The sequence below is a fragment of the Silurus meridionalis genome, chromosome 2, assembly GCF_014805685.1.
Source record: "Silurus meridionalis isolate SWU-2019-XX chromosome 2, ASM1480568v1, whole genome shotgun sequence".
Taxonomy (NCBI): domain Eukaryota; kingdom Metazoa; phylum Chordata; class Actinopteri; order Siluriformes; family Siluridae; genus Silurus; species Silurus meridionalis.
The window spans coordinates 22,927,126-22,944,024 of NC_060885.1; the positions used below are offsets into that span (position 1 = coordinate 22,927,126).

General features: G+C 36.1%; 1 protein-coding gene across 2 annotated transcripts in view; it reads right to left on the reverse strand.

The window, feature by feature from the left end:
• prkceb (protein kinase C, epsilon b) overlaps nt 1-16,899 on the reverse strand; it is a 90,299-nt gene that overhangs the window by 18,365 nt on the left and 55,035 nt on the right. For both annotated transcript variants that reach the window (XM_046870940.1, XM_046870933.1), the window contains exons 8-10: nt 16,715-16,808; nt 16,223-16,437; nt 14,250-14,423 (exon numbers count right to left, since the gene is read on the reverse strand). In XM_046870940.1, coding sequence (XP_046726896.1) covers nt 14,250-14,423; nt 16,223-16,437; nt 16,715-16,808 — 483 coding nt within the window. The remainder of the gene's footprint in view (nt 1-14,249; nt 14,424-16,222; nt 16,438-16,714; nt 16,809-16,899) is intronic.

Below are 16,899 nucleotides of genomic sequence, written 5' to 3' on the forward strand. Positions count from 1 at the left end.
ACATTTATTCTTGTTTTCTATTAAAAAAACAGCCTTTTTTACAGTATTTACTTCCAATAATTTATACCTAAGTTTTACCAATTAGGTATATAAGCAAATGGTTCAGTAAAATGGCCCAAAATAATTCAGTATAATTAATTAAGCCATAATTAGTTAAAAGCATAAGAATTGTTTCACAATAGATTTATGGATGTATGTATATACACTATATGGACAGCTGTATTGGGACACCAGACCTTTCCAACCATATGTTATTCTTCTCCAAACTGTTACCAAAAAGTAGAAGGCACACAATTTTCCTTGAAAAACCAAAACCTTTTCCAGCTTGACAATGCCGCTGTGCACAAAGCCAGCTCTATTAAGATATGGTTTACATGGGCTCAAGTGGAAGATTTCCTGCTATAGAGATCTAACCTCAACCCTGTTGAACACCTTCGGGATGAATGTAAACACTGACTGCACACTAGGCCTCCTCACCTCACCTACATTAGTACCTGACTTTACTAACACCCTTGTGGTTGAACGAGCACAAAAATCTCCACAAGCAAGCTCTAAACTCTATTGGAACACCTTCCCAGTAGAGTGAAGGTTATTAAAATTTGATGGATAAAGAGGACATACAAATCTTATGGACATTTGTCCACACACTTTTATAGTATAAATAGTAACTATTAGAGATTTTTCTCTGATTTAAAAACATTTATATCGTTAACATGTAAATAGTTTTATAATGTAAACTAGTGACAAGCAAGAGTACTTAGAAAAAAAATAAAATTCTCTCATCTTCAGTTTTAATTTCTCTTGCTTAATCACCTAACCTGGAGCAAACTGAGTGCAAGATGGGTCTCTAGCCTATTACAGTAAACCATTCACACACTCATTCACACCAAGGGACAATGTAACATACTGTGCCTACTGTCACTGTGGCTGACTGGATGCATTTAGACAGTTATAGGAAACAAGAAAACCTGGAGGAAACACTCATAAGCATGAGGAGAATATGCTGAACTCCACACATGCATTAACTAAGAATGAGAATCAAACCTAGGACCCTTGAGCTGTGAGGTGTGAAGCAACTGTGGCATTTGTCCCCCCGTCCCCTTTCATGAGCAGTGTTGATAAAGCAATCTGTGCCACTTTTCCAATTTCTTCCAAGCAGAGACAACAAATCTAGATTCTCGAAACCCACAGACCCACCGCTGTTAGATTCTCGTCATCCTGCTCATCATCTAATTACAAAATCCATCATGAGGTGAGTCAGGTGTGTTGGAGGAAAGCACAACACGACACTGGGGTCACAGAACTTTAAGTGAGAGCCCGATCTTACATAAGAGTGCAGCAGTTTGCCCCACTATGTCCCCAACCCCCTCGCTCTCTCTCTCTCTCTCTCTCTCTTTCTCTGAAAGCGAATTTAAACAGGATGCTGAAATAGTTTGTTTAAAGTGTTCCCAGAGACACAGCAACGGCCCACCCGATCAAACGTGAATAAACATTTCCTGCCTCCAATTAGAAATGTAGAGATACTGGCGTCCCTGCACTACAACAGAAAATACTCGATTCCCAGATAAACCACCCAGACCCAACAAGCTGGGGCGTAGTGTGTGGCAGATTGTGATTTTGATGGATTACATGAACTCTGTGTGTGCCTCCGTGTGTGTATGTACTATACACTCCATTTCCCCGATGAAAAACAACCTCAGTACTTCAGAAAAAAAAGGAACACATTTTCTAAGTAGACCCATTCTGAGAAATTTTTTTAATAGATAAAGAAAAGGTAACAGGTAGAAAAAAAAAAATCTTGAACAAGCACAAAACTTGATTTGGCATTGGAAACTGCAATTTTGGACCAATTTTTTTTCAGGGCTTTAAATAATAGCCGTTCTCCATTGTGAGATTAGCACACTGCACTTTCACTTAACAAATGAAAAGCTGCATGGTCCTAATAGCAACAGGAAATCACTATAATTACAGCACAGAGCTTATTGTGTGTGGGCCTAGACAACAGTCAAGAATGTTTAACCATTAATGCAGAACTATGAACACCCCGCAGTAAAAGTTTGCTGTAAATTTTCATTTGAAATTCAGCAGTATTGATTTTACTGTTAGTACAATGGAAAACATGTTAAATCATGTATTCTAACTACCGTGTTTTCTTCAATCAACAACTTTTCACTCATCATACACCAAACACCATATGGATTTTGTTACACATAAGTGTTTGTTACACCAGACATAGATTTTTACAGCCATATGTGGTTCTTTACTTAAATTGTTACCACGAAGTTGGAGGCACACAATTGTATAGGATGTCCATGAATCTCCATCTTGAAACTTAAGTGGCCTGCTATTGAGCATTGACCCTAGTGAACACCTTTGGGAATTAAGTGGAACGTTGACTGCTCTTCAGGCTCTTTACTTTACTAACACCCTTGTAGCTGAATAAACACAAATCTCCACAAGCAAACTCCAAAATCTAGTGTAACATCTTCCCAGAAGATCAGAGATTATTATAACAGCAAATCAGGACTAAATGTAAAATAGGATATTTAAAATCACATACGAATCTTATGCTTATGTGTCCACAGACTTTCGTTCATTTATATATGTTTTAAATAACAATATATTTGAGTGTTTGTTGCCCAAATGTACTGGTATGATTGTTTCTTTATCCATTTCAATTGTACTAATTATTTAATAGAATTATAAATAAAGTCATTTGCAATTATTAAGTTAATCAGTTATTCATCATGTTCTTAATCATTTTACAGTAAGTGTGAATGTCAATATAGCACAATAGTGGCCTATGTGAGGGTAATGGTAATTCACAGAAACAAACTAGTCAGTGCTTGCACACCATTCCTTCAATTATTGTAGTTTTTCTATGTATTCTTTAAATGTTGTTTTGCAATTTAAGTTTTTCCTTTTTTACTCTCCTCCAGACATTGGAGTGGGAGAAATGAGCACTAGGATTACAATCAAGTTAAAAAAATATATAATAATATTTTTTATTTGAACTTCCATGAATAAGTTATAATGGGAACAGTGCTCACAGTATGAAAATATGTTTGATAAAAATTTGATTGGTTTTAATAAAGGTTTTTTTGTAATTTAATTCATTTGTACCACTAGCATTTTCAGTTTTGTTTGTTTAGGGCTTTTGTAATAGACATAGTCTCAAAACAACTTCACAGAGATAAAGAGGTTATAACATTGTATAAAAGAATGTAGATGTTTAGTCCTTTTAAGTGTGCACCTTACAATTCCTAATAAAGTTGCCCATAATAAGCGAGCCACTGGTGACCATGGGAGGGAAAAACTCCCTGAGATGGCATGAGGATGAAACCTTGAGAGGAGCTACATACCACTTTACGGTAAGATACTGTGGCGAGTCGTTGCAACAATTACAATAACAGTTAATTACAATTTTGCAACAAAGTTTAATTTTATAATAGAAGAGAGAAGATATTTGTTTCAATAATTCTATTTTATAAACATTTCTGCATGCAAAATGATGAAGGCAGATTACTGTACATTAAAATGAAAAGCCCTGTAATAGATTTGTCTCATATTTTATTTACCATGAATACAAAGACAGCTGTTAAGCCTATAAGCAAAATTTACAAACTACATTTCCTGATGATTTGTGGGTTTGTGAGTGTCTAGATTTGGTCACAAACAGTAGGGTCTGTAGTAGTGTTAGCATAAAGCAGTCTTTTACTTTACAAATGCATAATCAAAGTCCCTGTGTGCATTCCCAATAATAATAAATAAATAATCACAGTGTCATTGATAAAACTTTAAAATAATGTAAAACTGGGGAACAAATAGTAACATTTAAAAGCAACAAGGATTCAGACATTACATCTAAGCATCAGTCAGATCACTACATATATAATATATAATAATTTTAATTTCCCTTCACTGGCCCAAACCTGTTAGAGCATGGCAATGGTTTGGCAAAGCAGGTGTAAAAAAAAAAAGAATTGACTGCACGGATCCTTGACCTCAACCCCAATGAACACCTTTCGTATAAATTTGCACCTGAATTTACTACAGTTTTTGCTGCTCAATGGTTAAATCCCCACAGCCACACTCCCAAGTCTAATAAAAAGCCTCCTCAGAAAGAATTTAGGTTATTCTAACAAACAGCAAGATGGGAGTTAATCAACAGGATGTGACATAATTCAACAGGATATACAAAAAGCACATGGGTGTGATTATCAGGTGTCTACCAACATTTGGTTACAGTGAATCTTTGTGGTCATACCAATAGCTGTGCCCACTATATATATATGAATATACAAATCCAAAAATCACTGACATGGTCTTAGTCTAAAATATATATGCAGACACAGAAACACAGCCAGGTCCATGTTCGTGAGACCGGGCATCAGGATGAATACCATGAATGTGATGAATATGTGTGCCTTTCACCTTTCCACAATCAACCTCTGAACTAACGGCAATAACTACAGATTATCCGTATTTAACTTAATGGGCAATAATTTACACTTTCATCACAGCACAGGGTTTTGTCCCTCAAGGCAATTAATTTCCCGAATGAGCAAATTACAGATAAATGTTCTAGGATGCTTGAGAATTTAACAGTTTGGGAAATATATATATAAAAAAATAAAAATGGTATAACAAATGGAACTGAACCTCTAGCAGATCCGAGGTGCACATGCAAACACATGCAAACAAACAGATTTTATTATGATCCAAAAAACCAATCTTGCTTAACATCTCTGGACAAAAACAGACTAGTGTTACTCTGTTTGCCAAGAAGCTGTCACACAACACCTGTTGAAAGTGGGCTTTATAGTCCTTTTCACCACAGAGGAAATTTCTTGCACTTTCTAAGCGAAAAACAAACACAACTTTGATGGATCTCTCTTTACACAGTGCAAATCCAACATCCCTAAGTCACTCCGTCATCCACTTTCACTTGCGTGCTCTTTCTAATGACAAAGCTTTTTGTTTGAACAAACCGAGTTGCTTGAACTGGTTCAAGCCTTAACACGCTGAAGTGTTTTTTTTGGGAAGAGTCTGTACTAAATGGAATGCTTGAAAGGGGGAAAAAGCGCAAAAAGTGGTAAATGTAGTACAGTAGTGAATGGTCATGCAGATGCGTAGAGAATGCTTTGAGGTTACAGCAATTTAAATTGATCTGAAATGTACGTTTTTTGAATGCAATGCAGCTACATGATGCAGAAATGGCAGTATATTAGCTTGGCTTGTTAGTGATTATAAGCACAACGGCACTGTGCATAGTGGTATTAGCATTTGAACCTAAAGTAAACTGCTGCTGCATCGCTATCTTTAGGTAGAAATCTTACCGCCAATGCCAGTGACGTATGTACGTTTGTTGATGATAACATAGGAAAATAACCAAAATGTTAAAAGATGTTCAAACTAGATCAACAAACAAAAGGAATTTCATTACAAAGCAAGTGCATGGTCACCATTCACAACCTATTGTTGGTCCAGGTGGAATTTTCATTTATTAGGAAATCAATGCAAAATATGACAATAATTGACATTACGTTAAGGCTATTTAAAGGCAAATAAAAGCATGCTATAACATCTGCAAGCCATAGATAGGTGCATAAGCCAGTATTTACTGTGTTTTTGGACTTCTCTACAAATTGTGGCCAAGGTCCCACGCCTGGGAGAAAACACGGAATGCAAATGAAGAAACAAGGGAAACAGCCAAAATGCTGAATAAGGCAAGAGATATGTGGGTAAGAACACGAAGGTGTATAGAAATGCAGGTACAAATGAAACACAATGGAATAAACAGCTGTCATCAGTGATGTCTGGAAGAGGTAAAAACTATGCATTCTTTTTTTCCATATTATCCATGTTTCATATACTTAGTACACAATTACAATTAGAATCATTCTGGATTAAATTACTTTCTGAATTGTTTTTGCAAATTCCCTTGCTCACTTGTCCCCTATTACATAATGAAAATGAATATGCTTTTTTCCAGAGCCTCTACTATATACTTAGAACCTACAATGAACATTGTAGAAATTATTAATGAGTTGAATTATGAAAAATAAATTAATATTTTATTTTTTATTTATTCATAAATTCTTTTGTTTGTTTGTAGTTTGTTGTATTATGTACATATTTTAAAATAAAAAAAAGGGGAAAGACAACATTTTATTGTATTGTTGTTTATGTTAATGCACTAAAAATTAAGAATTCAATCTGGATTAAATATGGACATTAGCTCTGCTGTTAATACAGTGGAGAATGTAATGCTGTCTGAATCACATTTGGCTTCCAATATTTGCCTCCAAATTTGTTAAGCAAAGTCTCCTCTTGCAGAACAATTGCTCTCTGTTCATCTTTAATTTTTTTTCCTTCTCAAATTTCCACTAACCAAAAAAAAAAAAAAAAAAAAAGTCTGCTCAGAGGTAAACATTCCTCACATGCAAATTCCACATCATTACTACCATTCAACAAAACATCCAGCTGACATATGAAATATCCCTATATCGCTCAAAACTTGTTCGAAAACCAAACATGTGTTGCATTTCATTGTACTTGCTGAAGTACGCTATTAATCAATACAGCCTTTATTAATTAGTAGAAATTCTTGGCATATAAATCAAGACATTTATCATTATTTTAGATGACCTGCATCCCACTGGGTTTTGGTTAGAATTGTGTTTCTGATTGCAGGTTAATAGTTTGGCTTGAGGCATGGTTGTCGAAGGACAAGCAGCTGCAATCCCACTCTGCAATTAATGAAGGAACAACAAAATTTAAAGAGGAAGGAACATGGACAAGACCCTTGGGAGCACTCCAAGCTGCTGTCAAACTCCACGGACAAGCCAGAAAATAAGTAATAATTACCCATCTCCTATACAGTGTAAGTACGGTGTCGAAATAAACAATAAACATAAACAAATGTCAGGCTTCATTATATCATTATAGTAATACACATTTATTCGTCATTTAAAGGGACAGGCGAATTACTGTGATCTAATTTTTTCACTAATGTCTGTGTAATTGATAGATGGTTTTGGTAATGTAGGTGGATATTACATTTAGAAATACTTCATAGAATTTATACTATGATGAATTCCTATAGAAAGTTTGACAATATATTAGATGCAAGCAGTGGTGGACAGTAAGAAAGTAAATGTAATTCGTTACTGTACTTATGTAGCTTTTTCGGGTATCTGTACTTTACTGAAGTATTTCCATTTTACTTTAACTTCACTACATTTAATACACACAAGTCAAATATCTTATTTTTTACTAAACTACATTTTGCAAAATCGGTCGTTCCTTTTTTATGAGTGGATAAAACAGTAATAAGGCAGCAGTAACAAGTTGTAAAATATCACGAATCACTGGTGCCACTGTACCTCCTGTCAAACACACAATTATTGTTACTGATGTGATGTGATTTATTATGCATTAAAATAATGTTATTTTGCCAATGCTTAAACTTGTACAGGATTATAAATTATCATATTTACCCGGGTAAAACACACTCAGTGAGCCCAGACTACATTATTCTGCTCTGAAAACAACGTCAGTTCTTGTGGCATGGGTTCCATAAGTTGTTGAAAGCATTTCTTTGAAATTCTGGTCCATGATTGTTCATAGTTTAAATAATTTACACTTGGCATCTCATGTTGTGTATTTGCACTTTAAAAAGTCTTTTGTACTTTTATGCGTTCATAATGCACTATGATCCTGGAAAAATTACATTTTTTCCCACTATATACAAGCTATATAAAGAAATGACAATAAAAAGTCACTTGACTTGAATAGACGATTGCATCATGGCATTCATGAACATTTTTCAGCTATACTTTCATGCAGCAAATTTCACAAATGTGTTCTATTTCAGATTCAGATCTGGTGGCCTCTGAAAAACACTGAACTTACTGTTAAATTCATGAAAGCAGTTTGAGATGGCTTTTGCTTTATGACATTATCATGCTGGAAGAAGCCATACGAAGATGTTCAACTATACCTATGCAGATCAACAACAGTACACAAATAGACCAAAAAAAAATGGGTCAAGAAACCATTTCCCACTCTATTACAGCACCTCCACCAGCCTGGATTGTTCACACATGGTAAATTCAGTCTATGGAATCATGCTGTTGGCACCAAATTCTGTCTCTACCATTTTTATGCCTCAGAAAACCAGAGTCATCAAATCATGTCATCAACTATCCAGTTTTGGTGAGCCTGTGCCCAGTGCAGCCTCAGCTTTCTGTTCTTGGCTGACAGAATATAGCCTACAGTGATCTGCTGTTAGAGCCCATCTGCCTCAATGTTCGGAAAATTGTGCATTATGAGATGCTTTTTTTGCTTACTACAATTGTTCAGAGTGCTTATAGGAGTTACTGTAGCATTATTATCAGCTTGATCCAGTCTGGCTATTCTCTTTTGATCTTTATTCTTAACAAGTTATTTTTAAGAAGAACAGCTGTTTACTGGATGTAAAAAAAAAAAAAAAAAAAAAAAAAAGTTTGCCTATTCGCAAACTTTATTCCTGCAAATTTTGACTTCTACAAACCACAAGGGAGCTTGAACTTTCACTTCTGGTCCCGCTTTAATTTTATAATGCAACGTGTGTACATAGCAAACAGGGCTATGGCTACAATGGATGTGAGTTTGTGAAACCACGCCTAAAATAGTTCTCTAAGATTTTATCCATTGTTTGTCCTCTATGATTTCATTTTCAATGTTCAAAGCTTTCTGGCACTACAGAGGGGTGACACTGCCTATTTGGCAAAAAAATAAAGAATTGCAGGAAAAAAAAGACAGAATTGCAAGAAATAACGTCAGAATTACGAGAAAAAGCAGAATCGTGAGAAAAAAAGTCTGAATTGCGAGAAAAAGGTCAGAACTGCGAAAAGAAATAATTACAATAATTTTTTTTAATGTGCCGAAAACAGGCTTCCACAAAACTCTCGAGACTGTTGTCTGTGAAAATCCCAGCAGTAATAGAAATATTCAAACCAGTCCGCCAACAATTGTGCCACACCATGTAAAATCACAGAGATCACACTTTCCCCATTCTGACTGTGAATGTAAACATCACCTGAAGTTGCTGGCCCAGATTTGCGTGATTTTATGTATTGTGCTGCTGCCACATGAGTGACTGATGTGATAATTGCACGAATGTGTGGGTGTACAAAATGTTCATAATAAAATGCTTGGAAATTGTACACAACAATAACATTACACACTCCTCATAATGTCAATGTTACATTCCTTTAAAATGTTGCCTTTCTACATATTCTTCCATTACCTTCCTACCTAATACAATGAAAATTAATAGTCCAAGAAAAGATCCAAAAGGTTTGCAAGTGAGATCTGAACCAGCAACCAAACTAGCACCTGGTTTGCTATTTACATTTATAGCCCTGCATCTCTTACTCCAAAATACTGACATGCTACTATAGGCACTAGTGATCTTGTTAGTATACTACATGGATTTACTGCGTCACTTTACAGTCTGCTGGAGGCAATAAGGTAAATACTGTATTATAACCCTGCAATGCCTTTTAATATGAAGGCAATTTGTCAATTAAAAACATTTTGTAACTGGGTTGTTATACTTTAATAAAAAAAAAAGCACAGCATGCATTTTAGTGATCACTTCATCGTTGCATAAATTAATATATTTATTTAGTTAAAAATCATAATTGATTACATTTGTGTTGGAATTTGGTAATTTAATACGATTTTTGTTTTGGGGACAAAATTCTACTGTTGCTGCCTGTAACCCACAAACTACAATCCTGTGGGAAATTTTTGGACCAATCAAAGGTAAGAGATGGTAGCTTAGTGGTTAAGGCATTGGACTTTGGATCTGAAGGTTGTGAGTTAAAATACCAGCCACACCAAGCTGCCAAACTAAAGTTCTTTAACCTGCTCAGTTGTATGAATGAGATAAATGTAAGTCGATGTAGATAAGGGTGTCTGGCAAATGTCATAAGTGTAAATGTAAATCAAATAGCAGCTGAGATTCATGAAATGTAATCACCAACTTGATTTTAAAAGAAGTCTGACAACAACGGCTGGCGGCTAAACAAGAGACGGTGGAAGAGTGTCAAAGGGGAACAAAGGTGAAAGTGAGACAATATAAAGTGTTTATTACATTATAAAATCGACTCGTTACAATGAAGTATAGCATTCATTTATTCGCATTTTGCTTTTTGCCGCATCAATTAAAACCGGTTGTTTAGCTAGAGAACTCATGATGTCTTGCTAGCGAATATCTGAATGTGTTTGTTTTTGAATATTTAGGTTTTAGATTTAAATATATGAGCCATTACTGAGCCAAATGTCTGCTCACCTCTGTGTCTATTTTTACAGATTGCATTTTTATATGCTCTTATCGGGAGCAATTTAAAAACTAATGACATTAAGACAAATGAGAAGGTGAGGGCTAGGGTTCATGTTGAAGGGCAAAACAGTGGCAGCTTGGTGGTGCTGGGGTTTGAACTCCTAACATTCTGATCAGTACTCCAACATCTTAACTTCTGAACTACGATTTTCATTTGTATTGCTCTATATTCTAAATTATTTGGCAGTTTATGAAACAACATACAGATGCTATATAGTAAAGTACATAAAGAAAACTGATCAGGTAATAAAAAAACCCATTGGAAGTGACCATAGCTGATAACATAGGTTTGTTGTGTGTATTGTAGCTGTGGTAGCTAGAAAGTGAATTAGTTTACAATTATAGTGTTAGATTTGAATGAGGCATGTCTGAAGCAGACAGACACAGCAGTTTGTCAGTACACCATTTTTGTCATATCTATTTTGTTTTGTAGTCTTTGTAGTCTTAAAGTCTCTGGATGTGCATTAATGAAATTAACTACACAATAATCAAGGACACAGTTCAACCCCAATACCTCACAAAGAGAGGAGATCAAACTTTACCATTCAGCCCCCCTTTTTAAATGATCTTGTTTTGTATTTAAAAGGCAGGCCAGGTCAGGTGAAATAAGATTATTAGTGAAATCCAAGATTCGTCTTCACAATTCATCAATTCAAGACACATTTACAAAGAAAGTTTAACAGAAATGTAAGCTTGACAGATGATGACAACTGGTTTAACCTATTTCCATTTAAAGACTTGTGTGTAATAAATATTAATAAACATGACATAAACAACTGATAATGTCAACTTAAACACAATCAATTAAATGAATGTACCAATTTGATTAAAGCAGTGAGAAATGTTTTTATGATGTGCACAAGTGACTACATGATGTGAAAGTTTTGAAATATAAATATCTGTTTTGAGAAATGCTGAGAAAAACTGCTAGCTATCTATCTATCTATCTATCTATCTATCTATCTATCTATCTATCTATCTATCTATCTATCTATCTATCTATCTATCTATCTATCTATCTATCATTCTTTCTTTCTAAAGAATTAATTCAAGTTTGAGAAAGCCTGGAAGCTTGCAAATCCATTTCTACAGCTCAATGAATTTAGTTCTCAGTACGACCCCTTTTCCTGCTCATATGCCTCATGTACATCAACTATGAAATGACATTTAGCGAAGGGTTAGATAAAAATAAATCCTTTTACATCAAGGAAGAGATAAGTGTGACTAGGTCATACTCTGGCTTTTCCCTTTTTTGGGGTCACACTTGCCGGTCAGACTTAGAGTAAAGAAAATGCTGAGTTTGTACTTTTAACTATTATGCATCTTGAGCAAAAGGAGGGAATGAACATGAAGACAATATGAGTAATAGATGCAGATATTTATTTCATTGTTTCTTTGCTTTGTTCTTTTCTAATGCAGGTGTGGTGCACAAAGTCTTTCTTTCTCTTTCTTTTACCTTGCATACTTTGTGCTTGCTTTAATAATTTTTACTTATGCTGAATCCTTAAAAAAACCACAAGCAAACCACATGAAATAACACTTGGAAATGATCCAGTAAATGAAAGAAGCATCCATAAATAGTGAATAGATTGTTGCTTGTGCTGTTGTGGTAGTGTAAGTGTGACTTGGTTGATGACGATGCTCATTTTGCACAAGAAACAGAACAACTGTGCATTTTGTCTGTGAGGACCAAGTCCAGGCAGTGACGTCCTTGGCAGTGCCTGATGGCAAATTACACATAGAGGGAACATTAAATGGAGCGAGGGAAGGAGCGATGTTAACAAGAGGTCAGCCTGGTGCACTACGTGTGGGGCGACAAAAGGACTGATGAGAGAGCGGGGCAAAAGAGCAAAGGAAAAATCCGAAGAGAAGGGAACACACATCTGCTCACCTGCTTTTCATTCAATGAGATTTGATTAGGGCATGGGAAAACTACACAAGTACACAATTAAGAAAAAGTACACAAAAGAGCACCAGGAAACACAATTCTGGGCCGTGTTCAGTGTCAACCGTTTAAATCCAAAAAGTTACGTAAATATTTACACGGGGAAAGTTCTGCATATTTAGAGACGGGTTATGCAGGTGCTTAAGTCGATTTTCCTGGGCACATTATTCATATTATAAAAATCACCTGCGTGGCGCTCCCACCTCGGACATTTCTTCTCGAGTCAAAGCGTCCAAGATTGTTTTCAACAGCATGTAAACCACCGAATTTCAACACAAGCAATTGCCCAAAGAAAATCAGCAGATCTTAAAATACAGATCACAATAAGATACAGACTACAAAAATATTTTCGAAAACGCAGACTACAGAAGCACATGTCAAATGTGAGATCCTGTAAATTCAAGTTAAGGTTAAAAATCTAAACTAAATCGAACTAATTAAAACATTTAAACCATAAAATATTAGAAAACATCGAGCAACTCTGAATATAAATGTACTATATTGCTGGTACATTACTGAATGAATAGACCTTGCTGTAATAGTCATATTAATCACTGCAACTTTGATTTAACTGAAGCGCCATTTGTATAATGTAGTTTTTACCCTAATAGTTTTAGGGGTGTTTTAGGGGTAGGTAGGCATGGCTGTTTTGGGAATACAAACAGCATATGGAATACACATTAGGGCTGATAAAGATCAGCGAGCCATTATGTAAGGCCACAACAATCGCCTGTGTTAGAGCAGAGCAAAGCTGAGGCTAATGTGCCCATTAGCAGGGACAAAGAACATGAAACATTTTGAATGTGAAGAGAAAAAAAAAACGGTCCAGCAGGATATAAAGACAGAAAGACAGAAGGTTTGGTTTACTTGATGAGCTAAAAATGCATAATGAAAACTCATATTAAACTTTTCTGATTTTCAGTTTATTTTATTTCAGCTGTACAGTTTCATGGTTTCAATCTTTCAATTATCCACTAATCAGCATTAACTTAAGAAACGCTGCATTCGGTCTTCCTCCATCCTGCTACACACTTTTTGCTCCCACTTCCTACAGCCTGTTTCCGCTCGCCTCTCCTCCTCAGCCTGGCGCCACCCACCCGTGCTTTCTTATCCCCTCCCTGTCCTCCCAACTTCCAGGACACAATGTTCCCTGGCTTGTTTGGGGAAACGGTAGAAATAAATAAATTAGAAGGGAGTAGGACGACGTTATTACAGACGACTGCAGGTTCAAACCAGGGGAAAACAAACAAGAAGGCCGTCTGAGGTGACGGCTCTGTAGTGCTACTGCTCAACTCGACATGATTCATGTTCACACCCTGCGGAGTGGACACTACATATTAAAACCCACAATTCAACACAGAAGCAGGAGCCTAGTGATGCGCTTCTTGTTTAAAACAGAAGGGTCAGAGGGTCTCTATTTCACAGTGTGCCAATAGGAAGGGAGAGAATGCTACTATAGAACCTACTTAAGATTGATGTTTCTTCATTTAAACCAGTCTAATGTAATCATAGCATACAGAACTTGCTTTATATGTTTTATATGGATTTCGGTTTCCTATCAGTAGAATAATCACACCACTGTCTAAAAAAATATAAAATAAATGTACCCTTAATGCAGGATTTATGTGGCACCCATTAATTTGGATTCACTAAATATAGACACAAGTATGCTGTATTATATTTAAAATGTCTAAAACATACTTTGCTCGGGAAAAAAAACTAAATGAAATAAGATCAATCTATTAACAGTCAGGATCGGTAGCGACTAAAAACGAAGAACGTACCAAGTCAAGTCATCATGTGAGCTTGTATCTCCCCCTAGTGGTGCATTAGATAATGTACCTTCTAGTCTAAATATGGAGTATATCAACAGAATGTAAAAGAGTAAATGTGTGGTATTGTATGTACCTTGGTCTGGAAGCAGCAGAAAAGCTGGGTAAGGTAAGGGTGTTTTCTGGCAAGAGCTAGAATGCGTTTCTCTGTAAGAGTGCAATCCACATCATCATCCTGCAGGATCACGTCTTTCTTCAGCACCTTTACTGCATAAACCTCATCTGTGCCTCTGAGCTCAGCCAGCATCACCTGCACAATCCCCCACACACACAATGTTAATATAAGCAATGCTCCAGATGATACAAAATTGTGCTTTTGAGTCTTAAAGAAACTGGAATTCCCGAAGGATTTATGGGTTAGATTCAAGACTTCTTGGTATGTAAGACTTTTTTCTTAAACCAAATTCGCAATGACATACAACATTATTGGCAGTCTTATTATCGGCAGATGGTTTTCCGTCTACCATCAAACTACTGAACTCCACTCTACATGACATAAACAACGGATAATGTAGGAAACAGCAGACTATTGTACACAATCAATTCCATGAATTTACCAAAGCATTCGCAATTTGTTCAAAGCAACGAGAAATGTTTATGATGTAAATAAATGAGGTGGAGGTTGAACAAGCAGTTTTGAGCATTTGAAAAACGCTTCAAAGCAACTGAGAAAAACTGAAATAACACCCCAATAACCCTGATAATAATGATAATGTATCACTAGAGAAACCAAACAAACCAGCATGTGCACCTGAAATCCAGCAACCACCAAACACTTGATACCTCTTGCAGTCAGTTTTATAGAAATAAACTCATCTATAACTCATTCTGCAGCACACCAGAACATCATCAGCTTCCTCTGATACTCACCTGTCTCTGAATTGCCTTTACGCCCATATATACACGGGCGAGCCTTGTGTACCCATGATTGTGTCCCTTATACAATTGTTGTCCTTTCTTGGTTGGTGGATATTTACCATTGATTGGGAACACTGCACAAGACCTTCTGATTTAGAGATGGCCTCTCCTAGCTATCACAATTTGGCCCTTGTCAAAATCACTCAGATCCTTATGGTTGTCACTTTTTCCTGCTTCCAGCACATCAAAATTCAAAACTGATTGTTAACTGGTTGCCAAATATATCACACCGCTTGACAGCTGCCATTGTAAAGAGATGTTTTTATTTTTTGGAGTTTTTATGGCTGATCAGTGTTTATGCCGCACACACTATATAGACAAAAGTTAACAAACACCTGGCTGTTTGTGCATTCTGAACATCCAATTCAACATTTAGTCTTTATTTTACACAAGAATGTTAGTAAAGTCAGGTACTGATGCAGGTGAGGTGAGGAGGCCTGTGGTGCAGTCAGTGCCCCAATTAATCTCAAAGGTGTTCAATAGGTTTGAGGTTAGAGCTCTGGTGCAGGCCACTCAAAATCTTTCACTAAAACGTATGTAAAACTATATCTTCATATAGCTCAAATTGTGCACAGGGCCAAAGACATGATGGAACAGATAGTAGTCATAGTTCAAGTAAAGACAAAATTTATAATTAATTGTGATAACAGATTGAAAAAGAACCACAGATGGCTGAAAAATCAGGTGTCCCAATACCTTTGTCTATATATTGCATATGCTATTCATTTGTAAGGTGATGGATGATCTGTAATTCTTTTTATTGCATGTATTGTTTTTACTGTGTATTATTACTTTCACAAATAAATCTTTTCAAATTTGGTTCACCAAGATCTTAAAACTATCTGGCATTTTTTGATTTATTAGCACTTGTCAGGCTGCCAGCTTGTCTACAGGCTGTGTTTGGATTGGATTTTGTCTCATTTGCGTTAGAAACGTGTCTGACAAATGCAAAATACAGTAAGCTGGACAATTAAACGTTTTTTTTTTTTCAATAAAATATTTCGTCATAAATGCAAATTAAGAGTTGCATTAACATTTTGAGTTAAAAATGCAGAAGTACCAAGCGTTGTTCAGCATTTATATATATAAAAATATAAAACTGGTTTGTTGTTGTTTTTTTTAACGCTTCACCTTGCCAAAGCTGCCTTTGCCAAGTACTTTGATGAAGTTGAAGTCATCCAGGGTCATTCTTTTAGACTGCATTAACTTCACTTCCCCATTCTCTCGGCCCTCCCCTGTCTCCTCTGAGGAGCCCTCATTCTGAGATGAAGCTGGCTCTGCTTTCAGCTCCTCCCCGCGGTGATCAAAAGACAACGCTTTCCTGATGTTCTCCAGATCTTTTATGTCTGTATGCAGGAGAGAAGCACTTCTCAAACACAAATGATACTTGAGTACAGAGTACAGAGTACAAGGCTGTGCAAATCTATATTTCTTTAAATATTTCAGTTCAATAAAATGATATTAGTGACATCAATATGCTGCTTTTTAAATTGTATTTATTTATTGATCATTTATTGATTAGCAAATCTTTGAAATGGCTTCAACTGCATATCCAGTGAAACACTAGCAGTGACTAGGTTGCAAACATGCACTAAAGCTGACAGATGGTGGAAGGGTACGTACCCTGGTCACACGGTGAAGTGGGCGCTGATTTGGAACGATCCTCTTCTGTTTGTGGAGATATTGGCAGAGGCTGAGGGTCTGCACCTTGGCTAATCTGTGTGGCAAACAGCACAATCGTCATTAATGTGAGTCAAAGATATTACACTTTCTCACACCCATCACTGCTTCTAAATTACGGGCTCTGT